Genomic DNA, 25,280 nt, shown 5'->3' on the forward strand with positions numbered 1-25,280 from the left:
CCCAATGCCGCCTTTACCATCGCTAGTTAGCTCCGTTCGGATAATAATTAGGGGGTAATCATTCCCGATGTCAGTACCTTCATCATAAGTCCATCCCATGTGGTAGTGGTGACTCAGCCTACCCTTGATACGTGGTCATCTAGGGTAGAAATTAGCGGGATCCCCACGCCAATTTAAAAATTGCAAAAAGGTTTCCTTCATCATTGAGCAGAAGGGACAGTCCTTTCCTGGGTAAAGGCTTTTTCCTTTCCCAAGATTTCCTTGATGGTGATTGGCAGCAAATTGGGGTCCCTCCAGCATTGTAAGCTCTTATGTAGCCTTCCTTCAGCTGCCATAGAGTCGATGGCTCTGTTTCCTTCTCTGAATATGTGGCATATAGTGAAGTCCTCCATTTTAACCAGAAAGCACCTGATGTCCCTCAGAATAGGTTCCACTTTCCATCCCGCTGAAGTATTTCCTTTGGTAGACTCAATGATGATTCGAGAGTCTCCTTCAATTTCTAGGTGTTTTATTCCTATGGAGTTAGCTATTTTCAGGCCCCAAAGGAGGGTCATTCCTTCAGCTTGAGTGACAATATTATCCCTTAGGTTGCCAGCATAGGCAGCGACCATATTCCCTAAATGATCCCTGATGAATCCACCACTAGCCTGATAGTTGTATTGAGCGGAGCCATCAAAATCCAATTTAAACCAATGGAGCCTGGGGGTTGACCATCTAGTCATCCATCTCTTAATCTTAGTGTTGTTATTGAAGCAATCAAAACCAGGGGAGCTTCGAGCAAGCAGCGATCTTCTTATCCGCCTCATCAGGAGGATAGGGGGGGATTTTCCACTTTGTAACTTCTAAATTTTCAATAATTTTTTTGAAGCAAATGTGAGCCACAGAGTCCAGGGGGGTCTCAGTGTCTCTGAAAATTCTGTTATTTCTTTCTTTCAACAAGGCCCAATAGATGTGCAGTGGAGTTTGTCTCCAAAGTTGAATGATGAGGGGATGATGAGATGGAGAAGTCCAATCAAAGGCAAAATTTTTAATATTCTTCTTGAAGACCCAACAGAGACCGCATTTTTGAAGAGTAATAGACCAAATATGGGTCGCAAAGGGGCATAGAACAAAAAGGTGGTAAATAGATTCCTCATCAGCTTTACACAAATTGCATCTGTTGGGGAGATGGAATCCCCTCTTCTTTAGATTATCAAGCATGAGGGTTTTACCATGCATGAGCACCCACGAGAACAAATTAATTTTAGGGATTGGCTGAGGGTTCCAGACTTTCTTCCAGCATTTTGCATCCACAGGGTGCTTAAGGAGCTGATTGTAAGCAGATTTGACTAAGAAATGGCCCGATTGTGTCTCTTTCCAGATGAAACTATCTTCATTTGGAGCCAGGGGAATTTTGGTTGTCAACAAAATGCATTGTAGATCCTGGGTGAGGGGGACCAGATTAGGTCTATTATTGTAGATGGGGACAATATCCTTCCAGCCCCTCCCTGGGACCAAATAATCTGTAGCAAACTCCCCCAGGATACCTTTGAGGTGATTCCTGGTTTGATGGAAGCGAGTATTGACCAACGGCCTATCCTCCGTCCAAAAATCCTCCCAAAATCTCACCTTTTTACCATCTCCCAGTTGTCACTTCAGGCCTTCTCTAACCATCACTCTGTTCTTCAGGATGTTGTTCTACAACTTGGAGCCTTGGGGAAGGTCAGTTGTATTCAAGTTATAAAAGAAATGCTCCCTACCCAAGTACTTAGCTTTGATGATGTTGCACCAGTTTGCCTCACCTTTAGCTAGGGTCCACCCAATCTTGGCCATTAGTGCCTTATTAAGGGCATTAATCTTTCTTATACCCAAACCTCCTAGAGATTTGGGTAGACACACAGTATCCCAATTGACCAGAGCAATGCATTTTTTTTCCTCTAAGATAGTCCATAGAAAGTTTCTTTGGATTTTTTCAATTTTATCTCCCATGGTCCCTGGAATTTTAAACATGGAGAGGAAGTACACCGGAATTGCCTGTAGGGAGGCTACGAGAAGCTGGAGCTTCCCTGCACTACTAAGGAATTTTCCTTTCCATCCTGCAAGTTTTTTCTGCATTCATTCCAGGATAGAGTTCCAGAAAGTGGGGGTGACTTCCTTGACCATGAGGGGGAGACCCAGGTAGGTCCCCGGGAGAGTATCCACTTTGCATCCAAGGAAGGAGAGAATTTTGAGTTGGAGGTCATTTGGAGTGTTGAAGAAGTAGAGATTACTCTTCTCATATTTGATGCATTGTCCCGACGCCTTGGCATAGTCCGTCAGTAGGATCTTCCATCCTTTAGCCTCCATGACAAAAGTCCTACCAAAAAAGAAAGTGTCATCCATGAACTGTTGAATATTAGATGGGGGGAGCGTGGAGGCCGCTTTGAATCCTTGGAGCCTACCATTGGTGACCAAATGGGTCACATTTATGTTTAAGACCTCAGCTATCATGATAAACAAATAAGGGGATAAAGTATTGCCCTGCTAGATGCCTTTCTCAGCTTTGAAGCATCCCCTAGGAGTCCCATTAATCAGAACTGAGAATTGAACCGTGGTCACACATTCTCGAATCATATTCACCATTTTTTGGTTAAATCCCAGTTTTAGAAGTACTTTGAAAAGAAACTCCTAATTAACCTTATCATAGGCTTTTCAAATATCAAGTTTAAATGCCATACCTGGTAGTTTGCTCCTATCCATGGAGTAGATTATCTCATGAGTCACAATGGCAGCATCCAAAATTTGGCATCCAGGGACGTAGCCTTTTTGAGACGGACTGATAAATTTTTCCAGGAAGGGTTTAATCCTATTCACAAGGATCTTGGAGAGAATTTTATAAATGGTATTGCAGAGGCTTATGGGCTTATACTCCTTCAAGTAGCTGGGGGTAGTGGTCTTGGGGATGAGGACAATGAATGTGTTGTTGATCTTTTTCAGCAGTCTCCCCGTTTTGAAGAAATCTTGAACAACTTTGGTGACATCATAATTGACAATGTCCCAAAAGTCCTGGAAGAATATCGGGGGGAAACCATCTAGGCCCGGTGTCTTGTAGGCTCCCATAGCAAAGATAGCACTGTGAACTTCATCGATCGAGATGGGAGCCAAAAGTTGTTGGTTGTCCTCCTCATTGATGGTCATCGACAGCTTACTAACAAGGCAGTCCTAGAGCAGAGAATCCCTTCCACCATTTGCATACAGTCTAGTGAAAAAGTCCACCGCACTCTGTCCCAGTAGAGAGTCCTCAAAGATCTCCTGGCTAGTTTCATCCTTAATACTTTTGATATAATTCCTCCTCTTGTGGATAGAGGCTGATCTGTGGAAGAAGGCAGAATTTTTGTCCCCTTCATTCAACCACTGGATCTTGGATCTTTGCTTCCAGTACACTTCTTCCCTGGAGAGATTATTCTTCCATCTCTTGCAACAATCTTCCTCCTTCAAAATGGGGTCCAGAGGGTTACCAATAGCCATAATATTTTGAATATGTTCCAGTCTGGCTCCAAGATCCTTCTTTCTTCTGAAGATGTCTCCAAAAGTGGTCGTATTCCACCCTTTGACTTCCCTACTAATTAACTTTAGTTTCTCCATAATTCTGAACATGGCAGTCCCTTGGATCAGGGTGGTCCACCAGCATCTAACCATCTCCCTGAAGTCTGGGTGGGAGGCCCACATGATCTCATAGCGGAAGGGTGAGACCTTGGTAGGGTCTATCTTTCTAGTGGAGAAGAAGGGGGTTGTGGTCAGACACGGTCCTTGGGAGGGTTTTAAGGTAAGATCTATTTCCAATGTCCCAATTGGAAGAAATCAGGAATCTATCAAACCTGACTTGAATAAGATGTTTGCCTTTCCTATTATTCGACCAGGTGAAGGGGGCACCCTGCAGATCAATAGCCATAAGGCTTGTAGCATTGATGAAACTGGCTAGGTCACCCATGTTGTCCGAGAAATCTTCCAAGCCGCCGCACTTTTCAGATGGGTAGAGGGGGGAGTTGAAATCTCCCGCAAGCATAAACTGATCCTTCTGGTTAGTCCTAATGATATTAGAAACTTCCTCCCATAGGAGCTGTCTCCCCAATCTTGAGTTGGGAGCATAGATATTGAACATCTGCCAACATTGTTCCCCATAATGAAGGGAAACCACTAGGAAATTTTGGGAGCTAGCGAAGAGCTTGCCTTTTATTTTAATGGGATTCTAGATGGTAGCAATACCCCCAGAGGCACCCAAGGCATCAACATACAGATAGTCTGCATCAGGCCAAATTTTACTAGCAACCACAACAAAATTTTGAGAGGGTATCTTGACTTCTTAAATGAGGGAGATGTCAATTTTCATCTCAAGAATGAATTGTTTTATGGTGAACTGCTTCTAGGGGTTGTTCAGACCCCTTATGTTCCAAGAGAGGAAATTCATTTCTTTCTTTTGCTAAGTCCATCCAGGGTCAGTTGTTTGCCCTTTGCAATATCCCTTGCCATAACCTTGTGCCTTAGGACTCTTTCTGAGGGTCTGCCAACTTTGTTTTCATTACCCCCCACATCTTCTTTCTTGGCCTTGACTTTCTTCTTCTGGGTTATCCATTCTTCATTGTCCATTCGGGGGGAGACCGGGGGGGACACTTTCAGCAGAGTTACCAAGGAGTTTCCAGGGTGCACATCTCTATCCCCTGTAATAGGGGAGGGAGGGGTTGGAGAGGTGGGTAAGCTATTTTCGATCAAAAGAAGCTTGGTCGAAGCCATGTTGAGGGCTATCACCTCCAAGATCTCTCCCTCTTCGAGCGGAATGTTTGAGTTTTTGATTGGGTCTACTGGGGATTTTAAGATCTCAAGAATCTTGTCTTTGTGTGGGTAATCTTTAGAAATTTCATTCACAGTAGTCAGCTCAAAGGGAGTCGAGGATGACGGGTCACCAAGGTTGATGGGTTCGGCCCAGATGGCTTTATTTTTTATCTTGGGTTCCGCAGCTATGGGGGCTTTACAATCAGTATATGAGTGCCCCTGTTTATTGCATTTTTGGCAATACAAGGTGGCATTTTCGTACACAATAGCTTGGGTCCATTTTCCATATTTTGATTTTAGGGAGATAAAGTTTGGGAGAGCCTTGTTAAGAGTGACATTAACACAAAAACAAGCATACACCAACCTGGATTTGTTGAGAGTGATCAAGTCCGCTGCAACAAAGCTACCAAATGAGTTACCAATCCAGCGGAAGATTTGTTCATCCCAGAATTCCAAAGGGAGTCCAAGGAGCCTAACCCAGACTGGAGCCATGCGGTTTAGTTCTGTGGAGGGGTCAAAACTAGGCTTCCATTTATCCATGGTAAGGAAGTGCTTTCCATAAGCCCAAGACCCTAACAGAACATACATCAGATCCTCATCGGTGTTGAACTTGAATAGAAAGAGTCCTCCCGGCATAGCTGAAACTTCCAAGCATCCTTTAAGCTTCCAACAAGATTTTGCCCATTGCCTGACCATGTCAATAGATGGTTAGAAGGAGAACAAACGACCAACTATTGCCAGGTGAAGGGAGGAGGTGATTTTATCCATCAGGTTGTCCGGGAGTTTGATCTCTATTCCGACTTCCATTTGGGAGAAGGAGGCCATAGCATCTTCAGGGGTCGACTTTGTTGACCCAAGGAGGGCATTCTTCCAGTGATTCTTGGGATTCTCCTTCACAAGATTCACATCCTCCTATCCGACAGAAGTTTTCGGTCTGGGATTGGGTATATTCCTTTCATCCTCTTTCAGGCCAGTATTAGTCAGACCTGGTGAAGTGGGAGAGATGTGAAGGCTGTTGTTTTCTTCCGTATAGTCCGCAGACCGTGGGGGCCCCGTATCTAGCTCAGCAGCATGCGCACTGACCGTGGAATCGGGTGTTGGGTCTAGCAGGGGAGGGGGAGGGGGGACCTCCCCAGAGGGGGCAGTCATCTAGGGACATAGGTTCAAACGTGAAGCAGGCGGGGGAGTTGCAGACCGAAGGCGGGAAAGATTATGTTTTTTTTAGAAAATTAATGTTGTATTCCCACATGCAATGAATTTCATCAACCTTCACCAATTGTAAAATGATTAAAAAATTAAAAATATTTCTAGAAGGCATCAAATTCATTCGATAGAGCATAGATATTACTCTGTTATTTCTCTACAAATATAGGGGAATCAAACAAAGAAAAAAATTGATAGCGCACCAACACCATTTGTTTGTTCTTTGTAATTCTAATTAGTCTTGACCACCCACTGTCAGTCAAGTCTTTTGAGCTAGACACGTTTAACCTAGATTTTCTCTTAAAATATGGTTTGTTTTTCTTCCCTTTCTAGAAAATGTCAATTTTACAAGTTTTCTAAACAAATTTTTTTGTCCATTTTTTAAATTTTTTTTCTTTTAATTTCCAATTTTAATATTTTTTTATTACAAATTATATTATATTAGTTTAAATGAATTTCTTTTTTCTTCAATTTTTATTTTTGTATGATTTTATTTATATTTTGTTAAAAATATACTTACATTTTTATTATAAATTATAATTAAAATTAAATATATTTGTTATACAAATAAAAATTATTGTAATAGTATGAATTTAATAACAATTATTTTTATATAATAGCAATTTTATTTATTAATTTAAGAATTAGGTTTATATATATATATAGATTATTGTACTAAAATCAATAAAAGTAAATATTTTATTAATGTAATATCAAGTTTAATTTTTTTATTTATGAATTAGCTTTTTATTTATATATATTGATGATAATATAATAGAAATTCATGACTTATATTTTTTATCGAAGTTATATTATTTCTTTCATATGTACTTACCATCTATGATAAATAAAATGTTATGAAAGAAAAAAAAAATAATATTCATTTTCTCTAAAGTAATTTAATATACTATAAATTACTATAATGAATCAAATCATCACCTTTTATAAATTTTTCAATCTAGATTTAAATAAAAGTTCCCATGAATAATTCACAATCCAAGTCTTTATAAAGAAGCTTGGTTGTCACAACTTCATGGTCCTTGTATTAATTGATCATGTTTGATGCATACACTAGGTTTGAACTCTTGAATGTGATAATATTTTATGTTATAGGTGGAAGATCATTCATATCCTAGTTTGTATAACACAAGTCATCCTAGATTAGATCATTATGCACTATAAATTCATAAAAGTAATTTATATTAAAAATAATTATATAAAAAAAAGAATCTCCCTATAAGTAAACATGACTCCCACCTACTCTCGCTCCTTGCTAATTTAAAATTTCACATTCTTACCCCTCTTTGTGACCTAGTCCTTTGCTAGGAATCTACGTCGACTACATTTAGTGTTGCATCTATCTTATCCTTTTGATGGTTCCTCCTAACCTATAACTAGTATTATGGTGGTTGTGGTTGAGGCTCCGATTGTGGAGGCTCTTAAGCCAGAGGCTTTGATTTTGGATCCCTATTTGGTTGTTTTCTCCCTTGTTGTGGGTGGGACCTCCTCTTCTAAGAATGATGTTGGTTGCATTGTAGCTCTATTATTTCCTCAAGCTCTTGGCATCCAACATCTTTTGTAGATTTGTTATGAAAAATCTTGTTAGCTGTGGGCAAGGCTTCTAGTGCTCTTAGTGATTTTGTGAAAATTAATTGTGTTGTCAAGATGATTGTTCCATGTGCTTCTACTTCTCCTATGATTCCTTTGGGAAAATAAGTTCTTGAACGAGATGATTATTTTGCTAGGAAAGGCTCAATCCATAGTTTTTTTCTAATTTTGGCCTTCTTTTCCTGATTTGCACTATTGAGTTTAGGATGTTAGGATGTTTGATCTCCTTGACTCAAGTATAAAATGGATATTTTACCCATTTGCTAAATATTTTTTGTGGTTTTTTTTTATTCTGAGGATGATCTACAAGTTGTGTTTAATGGTGAAGCTTGGAAGTGGGATTCACACCTATCTCTCTATGCCCCGAGGTTTCTTCTTTCAATATTTTTAAAGTCCCTACTAATATTTTGTTGTTATGTGTAAGATTTCTCTATCTGCCCCTTCATTTCTAGTGCGATGAAGCTTATTTTTCTATTGGTAACACTTTAGGTAGATTCTTGAAGGTGGAATCTCTAGTCAAAGACTTTGGCCATACCTCCTTTCTCTTCTCTTAGTTGAATTTGATCATTCAAAAGCTCTTCCTAGAGAGGTCATTCTACAAGTTAATGATACATATTGGTGTCAATTGGTTGAGTATGAGGGAATCCCCTTTTGTTGCAAGTGCTAATTTTTTACTAAACATTTGGCTTTTGATTTCTCCCATATTCCCCATCGGAAATCTTCATCAACTTGGTGGAAAAATTCTTGTCACGACCACCTTACTATTTTTCTTAATCTTTTCTCTAAAGATAATGATATTTATAAGAATTTAGAATCGCCCATTCCTTCTTCTCCTCCTGGTTCAACTAATGTGTTTGAGGATTTGGGGCTATCCTTTGCTTCAATTATTTCTACTCCTGTTCAGTTTACTATAAATTTAATTTTTGGTGTTGTTTTCTCATCTAAAAATACTTCTGATAATAAAATGATAAATATTTGATTTAAGGTCTCTTATGTTCTATCTTTAGCTTGTGTTTGCTAGATTAAATCCTCTTCTAACAATATAATGGTTGCTTCAAAGGTTCACAATGGGTTTAAGTATTTTCCCAACGTTTATTCTATTAATATTGTCAACCCTAATATTTTTGTTTTATCTCACTCTATTTGTGTTGACGCACCTTCTACTTCTATGGGTCAACATTGTTCTGATTGTAATGATGGGTCTACTTAGATAATTGCTCATGTAAGAATAAATTATCCACTAATAAGTCTTCAACTTGTTAGAATAAGTTGTTAGATAAGAAGCCACAAAGCTCTGATTGAAAATTGAATATATCCTAATTGGTTCCAACTCTACTCTTACTTTCCCAATTACCATATTTTGTTGTTTCCATGATTGGATTTGTTCTAGTACTAGTTTGTCATAGTTTTTTTTTAACCTATAATGAGTTGGGGCTCTCTCCCACTTATATTCATAAAAAACATATAAAAAAATTAAATAATTGAAGTAATTTTATAATAAACATTATAAAAATAATTAAAAACATAAGTCACGACAATTAATTTTTTGAAAAATAAATAAATAATTAAAATCACATAAATTAAAAATTATTATAATTTTTTTTAAATGTTAAACTTGAACTTCTCTTAAATAACCAGTCGCAAAATAAACCAGGACTTTTGTTTAAAAAACTTGTAAACCTTAATTTTTAGAATTTTCAAAGGAAAAGTGTATTTCAAGAGATTATTCATGTAAAAGTGATGAAGGATAATGAATTAAACACAATTTCATCTAAATTTATTAAGTAAATGCATGTAGTCATAGTATGGTGTATCATCAAAGTTAGATAGATAGTTTCATTGCTATAAAGGTGAATAGAAAATCATTTTTACTCATTGATAAGATAAATTCCATGAATTAGTTCTTCATCCATAGGTTTAATGGGATAAAAATATTTATTGTGAACATCCTAGTTCTATCTATTGTGAACATTTCTTTTAACTCTTGTTATTATAATGTTTGAATTAAAACTATCTCACCCCTCCATTGTTTTGCTTGTTATGATTAATAAAAGTGGGATAGGCCCAAAGCTAAATACATATCCACTAAATATAAATTTCTTGGGTGCATGAGGAGTGGAAACCTAGCTAAGAAATAAACTACACCAAAACAACATAGAAATCACCAGACCATTAGACAAAGACTAGAGACAAAATCAAAAAGAAAAAACCAAACAACCACCCACCAAAGACATAAAAGGATGGTTTAATGGACAAAGCCATTACCCTATTGCTAATGTTTACATAGACACGAATTTATCAGAAAATGAAATATTTTTGTTTTTGTCTTTTATAGAGACCCGAGTTTTGGAATCCAAAGTAGCCTTAACCAATGAGGTAGGGAGATCCATCATTGCAAAGGGAGACTGCATGACTAGTTTACCTTTTTGTGTTCAATTTTCTACTTAATAACAAGAAATGAGGTTTTATTCTTTGAAGTTATCTCTTGGCTCAATATACACATTTCCTCAAATTTTCTCTTGAGGAGCTCCTAGCTCTCCTTTAGCTTTGCCACTACATTTCTTTCAACCTCTAAGACAATTTATCATTAAGATAACTTAGCATCACCTTCACTTTGTCATTTTTTGTAATTTATTTATCATATCATAAGTAGCCTTCCAAATGCTATCATCATTTCCCTCCATTACCCATTTGTCAGCCCTAGCTCCCACCTCTACACCATTTCAAGCCTATTTATCTTTCTTATGGCCACATCAAAATGTGAAAAGACACATTTAATAGCTATGTCCTATCACCCAATATCCTCTTCCAAATTAGGCTCATTGGGATTGGGGTTAGAAAAATATTTTCGAGGTGGGAATGGGACAACCTCCTATGAGATAGTAGGAGACTAGTTAGAATCTGAGGACCAGGGGGAATCATATTCCTTTGAAGCCTCCTCCTCATCTGATTCCACTCACTCCACATTTTTAGGTGGGATTTGGGTATTTTTTTATTTCACCACTCCAATAGCATTGAAACATGTAGGAACAAGCTTAGCTTTAGATGAATAAGTAGCATTGGGGGTCAATTTTGAAATAGGGGCAACAAAGAGCTCCACCACTAAATTTGAATCTGACACAACACCAGGGGAAATCAGTGGAGTCCTACTAGGCAGGATAAAGTGAGATGGAAGTTGTAAAGCCTTAGAATTAGCCGTTGTGAAGAGGAAGGGATTTTTTCATTTAGCCCTAGTAACTGATTGTTTTAAAAAAGAACATACCTAGAAGAGAAAATTCATTTTTATGTTGTACCTTAGATGATTCAACATTGAGAATAGCTAGTTATAGAATATTTTAAATCTTTGGTCCAATGTGAAGTATTTAATGAGTGAAAAATTTGCATCCTTCCATATCTACGAGAGGTCTTCTCTATTGTATCCACTTTGTAGTCTCGAAACCCCTTCTCTAGACTTAAAAAAATCTTAAATTCATCTTTGTAAGATCCTTTCAGCTTCTTAGGAAAATTAATTCCTTCCAATGATAACCTAGTAATAGTAGTGATCGTGTTTGAAGAGAGTCTAAAGAAAAATCCTTCAATTTTCACCTCACCCTTCTCCCATGAATGAGAAATTATTTTGGAGAGACAAGGATCAAAATACTACATACCGTCCACATAACAAGAAAGGTTACCCTTAACAACTTTTGACTACAAGTTTGTGATGAATACTAAGAGGGGAGGGTGAATTAGTATGCCCAAAAACTTAACCAAACTATTAAGGAATTTTACTACAGATCGGTATAGTAGTTTAAACAACAAACCGGTTAAAATACAAACAAGCCAAATAGCAAATAAAGAATTTACCCACAAAAGAAAAATCACCATAACACAAGATATTTTGATGTGGAAACCCAAATGGGAAAAACTACGGTGAGTAAAACTCACAACTCAACTATCTAAAGAATAGTAACCAGACCGGTTAAGGTTAGACCGGTTAAGGGCTTACAATGTTCTTCACCAGAACACATCTTGTTAGGAATCGATATCTCTATTAGGAGATAAGTCCTATTAAAGAGTACCCAGTTAAAAGATTTCAGATCCACAACTGTGAACCACCTTGTTAGAGGATTTACAATAGGCTTGACTGGGCCTACCCAGTTAAGGGTTTTAGACTTGTCAAAGAGATTAGTAATCAACAAGTGAATGATCCAGAAAGTAGCATAGAATGCTTGATTAGATCCTTGACTACTCTATGTTAATGCATTGCAGCATTACTTCAGTCTTCTATCCTTTGCATGTTCATTCTCTATCACATGATGTCGTTTCTGCAAAGACTCAATCTTCTCTTCAAGACTTCTCATACACACACACATACAAAACCCTATACATGATCTCCTCATATAGGAATTTCATTTCATGTCGGTCCAATAAGATTGGATTACATTTTCCTAGGTTCAAAGCATCTAGACACATTTGGTAACATGGCACAAAAGCACCGGATTGGTGTTGGTGGATGATAACTCATCACACATTACAAGTTTGTTGTTTAACAAAATGAAGTATACCGATTACTGGTTTACAAACAAAGACCAGTAAACTGGAACATAGTGTTCCGATCTTCAAAAATGATTGGTTGTTGCTTGGGGTCCTCGATCATGCTTTGACTGGTAAGCTTCTTCTACAAACACCGATAGTCTTTACAAACAAAGACTATGCATAAAATAAGTGTGTGTCCATCAATGACAATCACAAATAAGCAACATCAAAATACCAACAATGTCCCCCTTTGGCATTGATGGCAACACTTAGGAAAATTTGTCATCTAAGTGCTTACAAAGCAAAAATGATGCCATAATCAAAATTAATCCTCCTAAGCATATACACTACTCCCTTTGCCAAAATTACAAGCATGTGCATCTTCCATTTACATGAAATTTTCAATACCACTCAAAAGTAATGCAAACACTCCCTTTTTCACAGAAATTATATAACATAAAACAGAGTATGTGTTTATGACAATAAAGAGTAAAACTTTTCAAAAATACATTTAAAGTTTTTCAGGAAATCCTCCATGTTTGTTGACCAGGTATCTAGGAGTGAGGAAACACTCTCACTCTGAGTCTTTATCTGGAAAACTAACTCCTCTAGGTTATCAGTGGTGCTCAATTCCTGTGTAACAATAATAGCCTCCATGTTCAAAAAACACTTCTAAAGAATTGACAATTTTGGTAATAAAAGGAACTAGAACTCTTGTAGATCTTGAGTCCGCTTGCAGATCTCTGATTCAATCTTTGCAATCTGATGCTGGTGAATGTGAACATTCTTCCCATACACTGTGAAGGAATCATAGGGAAATTTGAAGTTGTCAATATACTGCTTTAACTCTGATTGGAGTTGACTCTTTTTCTTCAAAGCACCATCACAAAATAGATCGGGTTGGTAGATTTTTCTCAATAGTTTATGGCTGTCAACTATTCCTAGACTGATATCATTCCTTTGGTAGATCAGCTTGTCTTTGTCTTCATTAAATTGTTTCACCAGTGCAACTTTGAGTGCCTTTTCATGGTTTTTCTTTGCAGTGGCCTGGGCAAGATCTTTCAAACATTGTACTTCATCATCCACTACTGTGCAAAGAAGTTTTAATTGGGCCAGAGAGGAATCAGTACTGGGGAGGTTATTACTAGGGATTGGACTGGAAAGAGTGTCAACAACAAATTGAATGACACCCTATTCTTTCTTTTTCCTCAATTCTTCCAATCTATCCTGAGCTAGTTGAATGTTCCTCAGTAGCTCATTTTTATCAATTGATTGATTAAGACAGGGAAGAGTCAAATCAGTGTGATCGATGGGATCAACCAGCTTAGCTTGATCTTTGGTTTCCTTAGGAGTATGTCCTCCTTCCTTTTCCTTGATCTCCTCTTGTCTTTTCTTCTCCTATTCTTCTTTTTCCTGGGCATCCTTGGCGGCCTTCTCTTTCTCCTCTTCCACTCTCTTCTTCTCTTCTTCTTTCTTCCTCTCTTATTCCTTCTTCTTCTCTTCTTTCTTCTTCTTCTCTTCTTCCTTCTTATTCTCTTCTTGCTTCTTCTATTCTCTCTTCTTCTCTTCTTTTTCCTTTTTTGTTCTCTCTTTGTCTTCTTTTTCTTTCTCTACTCTCTCCTTGTCTCCTTTTTCTTGATCCACTCTTTCTTTCTCCTATTTCTTTTTCCCATATTTCTCTTTCTCCACTCTCTCCTCTTCAACTTTCTCCTTCTCTGGAGTGGTTTCTTCAACATCTACTGCATTAACATCAATGGGGTCATTTTGTTATGCTATTCTTTCACCCTCACTAATGAAAGCTTCATCCGGTTTGGATGTAGATAGGTCAGTCTCTTGCTTAGCTTCTCGATTTTCTTCAGATACCTTTTGCATTTTCACAACTTCTTTTTAACCTACAGATGGGTGTCTTTTTCCACTTCAAAGGTTTTGCCTCTGATTAATTGAAGTCTTCTTCTTCGCATGAAAAATATGCCTTTGTACCGATTAAGAATCTCAAACAATTCTGAATTAGAAACATCAGGTAAAAATTGGGTAAAAATTTCTTCCCTAATTTCTTGCTCCTTTTCAATGATAATGCGCCATTTATTATCCAAATAATTATACAAAGAATTAGGAACAACAGGTTTAATGTCAATCGGAGACCGATCATTATCACACAAATATTTAATGACCTCTAGTTCTACCTCTTCCTTTTCACTATCGCTAAGGTCATCAAAATAATCTTTTAGATCGTCAAGAGCTTTCCTTCTAACATTCTTCATAATTCTTTAAAAATGTGTCATAGGCTAGTAAGAGGCAACATGCATATTTACTGGTGCAGAGGTTGTAGGTACATTACTAGTTCTCTTCGTCTTCTTACTTGGTTGCCTTGTCTTCTTCTTTTCTACCTCTGGTTCAATGTCTTTTGAATCTATTGTGTTATTCCTAGTTTTTCTCTTCCTTTCAAATACCTTTGGCGGAATGGCCTCTAGTTTCTTTTTTGCTGGTGATGTCTTGGTCACTTTAGGACTAGTAGTAGATGTAACTGGTGTCGATGTTGATGGCACAACTTTCCTCTTCTTTTTCTTTGGTACTTCAATGGATTTGAGCCTCTCTGAGTAAGTACCAGTCCTCTTCTTCTTTGGATCTAGTGGTGAAGTAAGTAGGGTAGAGGCATACCCTGTGATTATATCATTTACCTCTTCATAGCCCATAGGCTCAACTTCCTCTTCTCTGGGCTCAACTGCTTCCATTATGAAGTGATCCACTTTGATTGTGAAATAGATATCATCTTTATACTTTATAGCCAAATCACCTGATATTCTCATTCTTTGGTTCATCTTCAGTTTGAACTCATCAAAATACCTATTTAGAGTCTCCAGATAAGCAGATCCCACCACTTGCAAACTCTCCTTTATTTGTCTTGAAACTGGTAGGTCACTCGACCATTGAAAAACACCAACTCTTGGAACATACCCTTGAAAATAAAAAAATAAACCGACAAGTAGTTGACAAAACTTAAACCTTGGTGTCTTGTCCTCTTTGATGAACTTCAGATTCTCCATGAGTTGTTTTTGTATGCAGGTGCATAAGTCATATTCTGCATCTTCCTTGATCATCCTATAAGTGGCATGCACCACAGCCGTAGGAACATAATTCATTCTACTAGCATAGAATACTCTATACTCGATCACCATGCAAGCATAATTCACCAAGTCATTTCTTATGGTGTTTACAATTATTGCCCACTGGTCGCTCACAGAACCGGTGAGCTCTATCACTTTGGTTTTGGTGATCTTGCGAAGAACAGGGACTTCTCCAATATTGCAGAAACTGGTCATGGCATGGATTTCCTCTGGTGTAATATCATGGGTTTGCTCAAGATACATCTTGTCACCATGAACCCTACTTAGAATGATCCATATGTGATCTTCTATGAATTCCTTGAGAAAATATACTGCATTGTGGAATTTCTTCTTCTCGATCACCCTGTACTCTGGTTTAATCTTCTTATCATCTCCACAGAACAAACTCAACTAGGAATGAATCACTAGAGACCCTAGGTCTTCCAGTTTGCAATCAATGTATCTTGAAACATCCCCTGTGACAATGACCTTGATGGGAATTTGAGATAGGGCATTATATTTTACCTTCTTCCTAAGAAACTTGGATGACTCCTCAGGTTTGGCAGATCTAGAAGGGATTTTGAATGTAGAGGCCATGATTAAATAATTTCGAATGATGAGAGTGTTTCGACGAAGAATACCTTTTCACTCTGAACTAGGGTTCGTCAATGTCGAATACAACACACTTCTCCAAACGATTTCTTTACCACTCCGACCTCCACTCTGGATAGCTTGAAGTGTCTGTTGGATCTTACACAAGATTTCTTTTTGATTTCTTCGAACGCAAGATGAATCTCTCTTGTTGTGCTACTCAAACTAGAAAAATTCTCCTTTGAAAACAGGTAAGTAAAAATGACAACAAAAGTCACTTTTAAGCATGCTCCTACCTACCATAATAAATGCATCACCAATAGGGTACAAACCCTAACTTTACCACTTCATTTATTTTGTCGGATGACAGGTAACCGATACCGATAAAACACTTTACCGATACACACTGGGGGTCTGAAACATTGTTACCAATATGTTCCCCCTTAAGCTTTTCAAAGCTCAGTTTGCCGATTCAGGGGTCTCCACACTGGGTGCAGAAACTGGTACATCTTGTGGCTCCTCTTCAGATTTCTTTTTCCAGGTTTTATTCATATCTGCCTAAACGACTTCAACATTGACCTTTCCTTTTCCTTTTGGGTCGACTGGTCTTTCTTCTGATGGATTCTTTCTCAGTCTGCATGCTCTAGAAAGATGTCCTGGCTTATGAAAACAATAGCATACCATACCAGGTGCTCTCCATGGTCCGATGTTCACTTTTCCATTCTTCCTCTTGCATGTTGCAGCACTATGACCACTACCACGATAGATCAAACAGATTACTCTCCAACTAGTTGATGCTTCATAACCATTTGACCAGTGGTCATAGATTCTATACCGGTTTGGGTTCTGGTTCATAGGAGGTTCTTGGACAATCCCTCTCGGTCTTGGTGCATAGACTCTAGGGTTATTCATAACCGACCTACACTCAAAAGATCTATGCCCAAACATGTTGCATGCATAACAATGACCATTAAATCTACCAGTTCTAGCCTTATGGTTATTCATATTGTTTTTCATGTAAAGGAAATTGTTATAAGCCTTGCTCCTACATACATTGGTAGTATGTCCTTCCTTAAGACAATTAAAGCATACAGGCTTGAACTTTTTCTTACCTTTGCTTCGGTTGATCTTAGGTGTCGACTGCTCCTTTGGTGCACCAGTCTTGGTTCCAGAGGTTTCACCTTCCTCATATGCAGAGAAATCAATCCCAGAGGTATCCTTTGATGGCTTCATTGTTTCCATCTTTTGGTCCAACTTCATAGCACTCCGGTTGAACTTTGCAAGTATCTCCTTTGTCTTAGCAAGTTCCTTGGAAAGATTATCAGTGGTTTTCATCAAGGTTTCATTTTGATAAATGGTTGCATTGAGGTTTGCTTGCATTTCTTCTTTCTCTTCCTTAACCTCTTGCAGATAAGTGGTAATGGTACCCATTTCTTGTTTCAACTTAGAGATCTCGCGCTCCTTGTCCTTCACTAGATCTTCAATTTTTCTTCTGTTTTCTAGCTCCTGACTCATTCTGATAGTCAGTCCTTCCATCTCCCTCCTTAGGTTAGTTTTGAACTCATTTAGTTTATCCACTTCATGGACTAGGGCATCCATGTCTGCTTCATCAGAAGAGTTATTTTCAGTGATTTCCATCATTTGCTTAGCAAGCTCTCTTCTTTTGGCTAAAGAGGCTTTACATTTGATCTTCAGTTCATCATAGGCTCTTTCAGATTCAGCCAATCGGTGAGTGAGTTCCCTCATGTCGTATTCCCCCATATCTCCTTTCAAGTGGTTAGACTTCAAGAAAGGTTGGCTCTGATACCAACTGATGAATACTAAGAGGGGGGGGGGGTGAATTAGTATGCCCAAAACCTTAACCAAATTTTTAAGCAATTAAACTGTAGATCGGTATAGTAGTTTAAACAACAAACCAATTAAAACACAAACAAGCCAAATAGCAGATAGAGCATTTACCCATAGAAGCACAATCACCATAACATGAGATATTTTGACGTGGAAACCCAAATGGGAAAAACCACGATGAGTAAAATTCACAAGTCAACAATGTGTAGAATAGTAGCTAGACAGGTTAAGGTCAGACCGGCTAAGGCCTTACAATGTTCTTCACTAGAACAAATCCTATTAGGTATCTAGATCTCTGTTAGGAGATAAGTTCTGTTAAAGACTACCCTGTTGAAGGATTTCAGATCCACAACTGTGAACCACCTTGTTAGAGGATTTACAATAGGCTTGACCAGGCCTACCCGGTTAAGGGTTTCAAACTTGTCGAAGAGATTAGTAATCAACAAGTGAATAACCTAGAAAGTAGCACAGAATGCTTGATTGGATCCTTGAGTGCTCTATGTTAATTCATTGCAGCATTATTTCAGTCTTCTATCCTTTGCATGTTCAATCTCTAGATTGGATTACAATTTCCTAGGTTCAAAGCATCTAGACACATTTGGTAACACGACACAGATGCACCACATATATGTCAATAGATGATAAATCATCACACATTACAAGTTTGCCAGTTAACAAAATACAGTATACCGATTATCGGTTTACAAACAAAGACTAGTAAATTGGAACATAGTCTTCCGATCTTCAAAAAAGATTGGCTGTCGCTTGGGGTCCTCGGTCATTCTTTGACTAGTAAGCTTCTTCTGCAAACATCGATAGTCTTTACAAACAAAGACTATGCATATAATGGCATATAATACTGGTTTGAATAATACATCACATATTACCAATGGAGAATACCTCTTACATAAAATAAGTGTGTGTCCATTAATGACAATCGCAACTAAACAACTTCAAAATACCAACAATTTGCATTATTTTTTAAGTTCTCACAACCATTAGGCTTGGTTTGAATGAGGCCACCCCCCATAGCTAAGATAGAGAACCTATTGGTTAAAATAAAAGGGGGGTGATCCCACAATAATGGGTTACACTTTTTGGCCAACTTTGACACAAAAATGAACATTTTGAAAAATCCTTCACTTTTCGATACTTATAACTTCTAAGCCTTTAGGAATTTGAAGATGATGTAAACTAGTGATTTGTGAGATCTTCTCTACAAATTCTAAATATACATTTTTTAAAAACACTTTGAATCAATTATATTTATTTTCCCATATCATTCAAAAACTATTTTTTAATAGAAAACAACATTTAGGAGTGATGTGCACCCCATAATGCATAACCTTTTTTCTATAAATGGTAAAAACTTTATTCTTTCGAATTTAGGTTTGTAACATTGATACCTAAGGCATGCAATTAGTTTCATAATGATCTGTTGAATATTGTTTATTTTATTAAGTTTTGGATTCAAAATAATTATAATTTAGACGTGGGTGTACATTTGAACTCATAGCTTGTTCTATATACGTCTAAATTCTTTTTTTTTCTTGTTAGCAAGAGGACATCAATATCTAGGTTATATATATTTTTTAAAATTTTCTTGAATTAGTTTACTATTTTTTCAAATGTACTGAACAAAGAAGTTAATGGTTAGTGGGAAACTTATGTTTAGTAAAATTTAAAAAATGAGTTATAATAAATTCAATATGTAACAAGACTATATTCATTGAAAAGCTTTCTTCAAGGACTATCATCTTGCATTATTGGTTGTCAAGATTATTCCATTTGAGCCTTGAACCATTTGGTTTGAAGGCCAAAAATCTACACAAATTTGTAGAGTTTGGGGGAGAGATGCGTACCATAATTTCAAATGAAAGACATGAGGAATTAAAAGACAAGAGAAAATAAGACTTCAAGGAAGTCTTTAACTGAGTTGGAACAAAGATATCAAGAACAAAGAATGCAACGATATCGACCACGTATGAATCTTTACTTAAACTTTTTTTAATTTTACATTTTTCATGAACCTAAAATTGTCCTTTATTTGATTGTTTTTTTTTATAATTTTATCCTCGTTATTATTTTTATTTAACTAGTTGAGTGTTTTGTACTATGATAGATTATCAAACATTTGGAATTGATGTGTTAAAAAGAATCTCTCTCTCTTTCTATTTAGAAACTATCTAATTTTTAAGATCTCTTTTTAGAATCTTACTCTGAATTGGCAAATTATACTTGGAACTAATTCATTAGAAATAATCTCTCTCTCTCTCTCTCTCTCTCTCTCTCTCTCTCTCTCTCTCTCTCTAGGACCTCTAAGGATCTCTTTTTAGAATCTCACTCTGAATTAGCAAATTATACTTGTCACAAGAAAAGAATGGAGGCAAAAAGAAATAATGGTTCTGAATAAAAATATTATCATTCAAAGAGGGAATCGGTTAATGAAAAATGTAAAATACAATCCTTATAAAAGAATATTTGCAACCCTAAAGGGATAATGTGTATTTAATAATTAGAATAATTATTAAATACCTATAATATTATTAAATGCATAAGTTTATCTTAAGCATGGAGTATAATAGACTAATAATTAAATACATAATCATTAGCTAATACAAGATAACTCTAAAACCCCCCCTTAAGATGAACTTAGGGAGTAGCTAAAAAACTAAATGCATGAAGCAAAAAATGCAACTACGTGATGAAGGCAAAAATTTGGGTCCTGACAACAAAGCCTGATGAGGTGCCCAATCACAACCAAGTCTCTATGAACCGGAGAAATAAAGAAAACCACGTGGGAAAAAACCTCTACTCCAAAAAGAGATGGAAAAACCAAGTGAAGGATTGAAGAATCCTCCGAACAACATTCTTGTTTACTGGTCGGGGTACTACGGTCCAAGTGTTGTTCTTCTCAATTTGTTCTAACTCCTCCTCCATAGCTTTCACCCAATGATCATCACCAAATGCCTCTTTAGCATTTTTGGGTTCAAAAGTGGATATCATGCAAGAGTTCTCCCTTATTCTCCTTCTAGTTAGTACTCCAGCATCCTTATCCCCAAGTATATGTTCAAGACTGGATTCAATCTCAAATACCTAGGAATAACATGATCATTCTCTTCAAGTTCAGCTTCTTCATTGTCATCTTCCTCTGAATTTATTTGTTCCGGTTGAACAAGTACATCAGGATTTGCTTCACCAGTTTTTGATTTAACAGTTTTAGGTTCTAAAATCAAAATGCAAGGATCTTCATCCTTCTTCTCAGAACTGATTTCTTCTGATATTTCAGGACATTCATCTACACGTACATCAACACTCTCATCAATTTTCTATGTCCGGTTGTTCAAGCATTTATAGGACTTACTCTTGGTGGAATAGCCAATAAATATGCCTTCATCACTCTTAGCTTCAAACTTTCTTATGTAATCACCTCTTTTAATAAAATATTTGATACCAAATATTTTAAACTAGCTAACATCAAGTGATCTCCCATACCAGTACTCATATGGGGTCTTGTCCTTACCTCTTTTTACCAGAACTCGGTTCATTGTGTAGAGAGTTGTACTTATAACTTCTTTTCAAAAGGTTTTTGATACACCTCTTTGTATCAACATAGTTCTAGCAACTTCAACCACTGACCGGTTGTTCCTCTCTACTATACCATTCTGCTATGGTGTCCATGGTACAGAAAGTTGTCGCTTGATACCATTATCATCACAATATTTAGTGAACTCTAAAGAAGTGAATTCACCACCTTGATCAGTTCTTAGATATTTTATATTTTTGCCACTCTCTTTCTCAGTTAAGGCTCTGAATGCCTTGAATTTTCCAAAAGCTTCCTTCTTATCCTTCAAGAATGTGACCCACATCATCCTTGAATCATGAAGTATCTGTCACCTTGAATTATTCTTGTTCTTATTGATCTACATAGGTCTGTATGAACCAAATCTATCAAGTGCTCTATTGAGAAGGACTTTCTCTTGAAATTTGAGGAATTCATCTTTCCTAGTTGACATTCTTTACAAAGAGCATTAACCGGTTTGTCTAGCTGAGGCAAACCTCTTACTGTCTTAGACTTGCTTACTTTAATAATATTGTCAAAATTTATATGACAAAATCTCATATGCCAAAGTCAGCTATCATCTATTTTTGCAATCAAACAGTTGTTAACTTTAGGATTGAGATGAAATAGATTACCTCTGGTCTATTTCCCCATTGCAATAAATTCACCTTTATTGTCAAAGATTTTGCATATACCATTTTTAAACTCCAGTAGGTACCTTCTGTCATTAAGTTGTGCCACACTTAATAGATTGTGCTTTAGGCCTTCAACCCAATAGACATCATCAGCATTTCTCTTCCCATTAAAAGAAATAACTCCCTTACCTTTTACCATACAAGGTGAGTCATTGCCAAATCTAACAACACCGCCATTAAATTCTTTTAGGGAAAGAAATTTTTTCTGATCATCGGTCATGTGATGTGAACAACCACTATCAATGATCCAATCATTGGAATTATCCATTCTAGATATTAGTACCTTCTGATCGGATACTTCTTCCTAATTGCTACAAACACAATATATTCACTAGCATCATCATCAGATTCATCATCTGTAATACCATTGTCAATAGCTACAAGACAATCTCTCTTGCCTTTACCCTTGTACTTCTTAAATTTGTCTCTCTTGTAATCATTTTCACCATTAGGGAAGTTTGCTTCTATATTACCAATCTTGTTGCATGAAAAATATTTTAAAGGTAGCCTACCTCTATATTTACCAGTGCCTCTAGGCAGTCATTTTGCCAGCAATGCTTCAAGTTCCACTAAGTTGTCTTCATCATCAGCATCTTTGTTGGATCTAGATTCATAGCTATTGCGGGTATCTCTACTTCTTCTCACAGATGGGCTAGAGACAAAAGCTCTGAATACAGATTTTGATTTATGTACACTACCATCATAGCCATTTAGTTCAAAAGCAGTAAGTTTGCCAATAATAAATTCAAGAGTTACCTTTGTCTTGTCAATGTATTTTAGCTCCTGAATAGCTGCAACTCGGATAGCATAGATCGGTAGCAGGGTTCTCATTACCTTACTGATTACTGTGGCATCTTCCACTTTCCCTCCTGCACTCTTTATCTCTCCAACCATCTCTTTGATCCTTTGACCATATTGCTAGATGTTCTCACCTTCAGACATTCTCATGTCATCAAACTTGCCTCTTAAACTCTCTTCTTTAGCAATCTTGACATGCTCATCACCGGTATAGATATCTTCAAGTTTCTTCCATACTTCATATGCAATTTCAAGACCATGAACATCTACATATTCAACATCAGACAGGGAACTGATAATAGCTTCTAATGCCTAGTGATTTTCTTGTTGTTCTTTCTTCCGATCATCAGTCAGGGGTCCAGTAGGTGTAGTATACTTATGTTCTATATGATCCCAATACTGACTACCAAGACTCTTAATGTAAGTATTCATTCTATCACTCCATATTCTATAGTTATCTTTGTTAAACTTTGGACCTTCTTTCTTCATCATGATCTACAAGATCTTTTCCTCAAGTTGTTAAGCTTTTAGATTAAGAGGACCTAGATTGCTCTAATACCAATTGATGGTATGATGAAAGAATAAGTATCTCGTAGAATACTGAGAGGGGGGGTGAATCAGTATATTGAAAAACTGATATAAAGTTCCCAAGCTCAAACTCAGTCAAGATCAATATTCTTAGGAATAATTGACATTAATCAGTTTAACTATTATGACAACTTTTAATAGTAAACACCTTCAATCTTTTAAACATCAACAATGTTTAATCTTAACTCAATATATTCATCTCTCAATGCTTCTACTTAACATGCCTTATTAGAAGTTAACCAAATAAACAAATAAGATCACAACCACAAAAGCATTCACCACTTGACACAAATGTTTATACGTGGAAAACACAAATAGGTAAAAGCCATGGTGAGATGGGACTCACAAGGATAGCTATCTGAACTCTTTCAAAGTTCACCCTGTTAGAAGCCAAAGCGTATTAGAGCTTTACAATAAGTCCTGTTAAGAATTAAATCCAGTTAGGAATCACCCAATTAAGGGATTTACAAATATGCCTTGTTAGAAGCACAATACCCTATTAGGAGTAACCTCGCTAGAGGATTTAAGAATCCAAGATAATGGACCACCTTGTTATAGGATTAGATGAGTAACCAAGTTTATAGAGCTTACCCAGTTAAGGAATTTTACTTCTACTCTAATTGTTAAATAACAACATGTTTTCTTGATCTGACTGAGTAGAACTACATTTGCTTGATCAGATCCTTCTAAGCTTCAATCTGCCTTCACTCAAAGTGCAGATCCATTCACTGGTTGGGCAAGCACACACTCAATAGGTTTTCTACCAATCTTGCTTTTACAAACAACTTCATTGACCTTAAATACAAATCAATTAGGTTGGTCACACAACAAAAACCTAATTCTCATCATTGAGATTACAAACAAGTCGGTTCAATCTTGACCGTTAGAAATTACGACAATCTCTTCACATTCTTCAAGACAATTCCAACCGCTCCATGGTCACCACTCCATTGGATTTTGTAACTCATCACACATTGTGCATTAAATGCAATCCACTTTGCTCCTTCCCTAGACAATAAGAAAACATGCCAAACCAATTTGAATTTATCCTCATACAATGATCACATGCATCTCCATCATTGCCGCTCATCAGGTAATAAACCAACAAACTTGATCGGTTAGGGTTTAACAACTGATAGGGTTTACCGGTTACATTACAAAGAAAGGTTTGACCCTTTACACCAGTTCATCAGTTCAACTCACAAACTTTACATACACCAGTTACAACATCTTCTACAACTCTTTCCTTACCGGTTACTAGCCAATATCAAAAACAACAGTATCAGCAATAATATGAATACCATTTACCGGTTCAATTGACATCAATGACAACGTATCATTAATACAATCTCAATGCAAAATGCCAATGCACTCAAAATGGCAACAACATCCCTTTATGGTTTGGAATTACATATTTTAGCTAAAAGTGGATACAATGGTAATGATAGTGGAGTAAGTAAACAAGGGATTAGAGTTCCTTTAGAAAGGCACATACATGAGTCATCATTTGGACTAAATCATCTTGTAGACCATCTTTCAATGTGAATTTTATATTTCATGCTCATCAATTCATCTAGTTAATTCTCATCTCAATAATGACTTAATCTCAATTAAATGATCCTCTAGATCTCTTAGAATTCATCCCACTCATAAAGAAATTGGTGTTGGCATTACAATGGGAGATTATTGATATAATTGATAAAGGATGATTATTGTCTTAATAATATTATTTTGTCATTGATGTCAAGAAATCGATTTTCTGATAAAGTATGATGTTGCCATATCTTAAGAAGTATGTTTTGATGAGTATAAAGATGTCAGTAAGTGACACAGAAAGATTTTGAATGTGAAGGGGAATAATAAGTTATTCAATGGGCAACTATTACCAAGTTAGAAAATGATGAGATTCTGTTGTTTTGATTGTTTTGATTGTTGGCATTATATTGAACCGGTATGAGGATATAATGACATTGTATGTCA

The 25,280-nt window shown here is 36.7% G+C and overlaps 2 protein-coding genes across 2 annotated transcripts; both read right to left on the bottom strand.

Annotated features, from left to right (window-relative positions):
• Positions 1–200: 200 nt before the first annotated feature.
• On the bottom strand, positions 201–806 carry LOC131856393 (uncharacterized). The gene has a single exon (XM_059208166.1). The coding sequence runs from the start codon at positions 804–806 to the stop codon at positions 201–203; it is 606 nt and encodes a 201-aa protein (XP_059064149.1).
• Positions 807–4,422: 3,616 nt separating this feature from the next.
• LOC131856394 (uncharacterized) lies at positions 4,423–5,484 on the bottom strand. The gene has a single exon (XM_059208167.1). The coding sequence runs from the start codon at positions 5,482–5,484 to the stop codon at positions 4,423–4,425; it is 1,062 nt and encodes a 353-aa protein (XP_059064150.1).
• Positions 5,485–25,280: the final 19,796 nt, after the last annotated feature.

Source organism: Cryptomeria japonica, chromosome 7 (assembly GCF_030272615.1).
Source record: "Cryptomeria japonica chromosome 7, Sugi_1.0, whole genome shotgun sequence".
Classification (NCBI taxonomy): domain Eukaryota; kingdom Viridiplantae; phylum Streptophyta; class Pinopsida; order Cupressales; family Cupressaceae; genus Cryptomeria; species Cryptomeria japonica.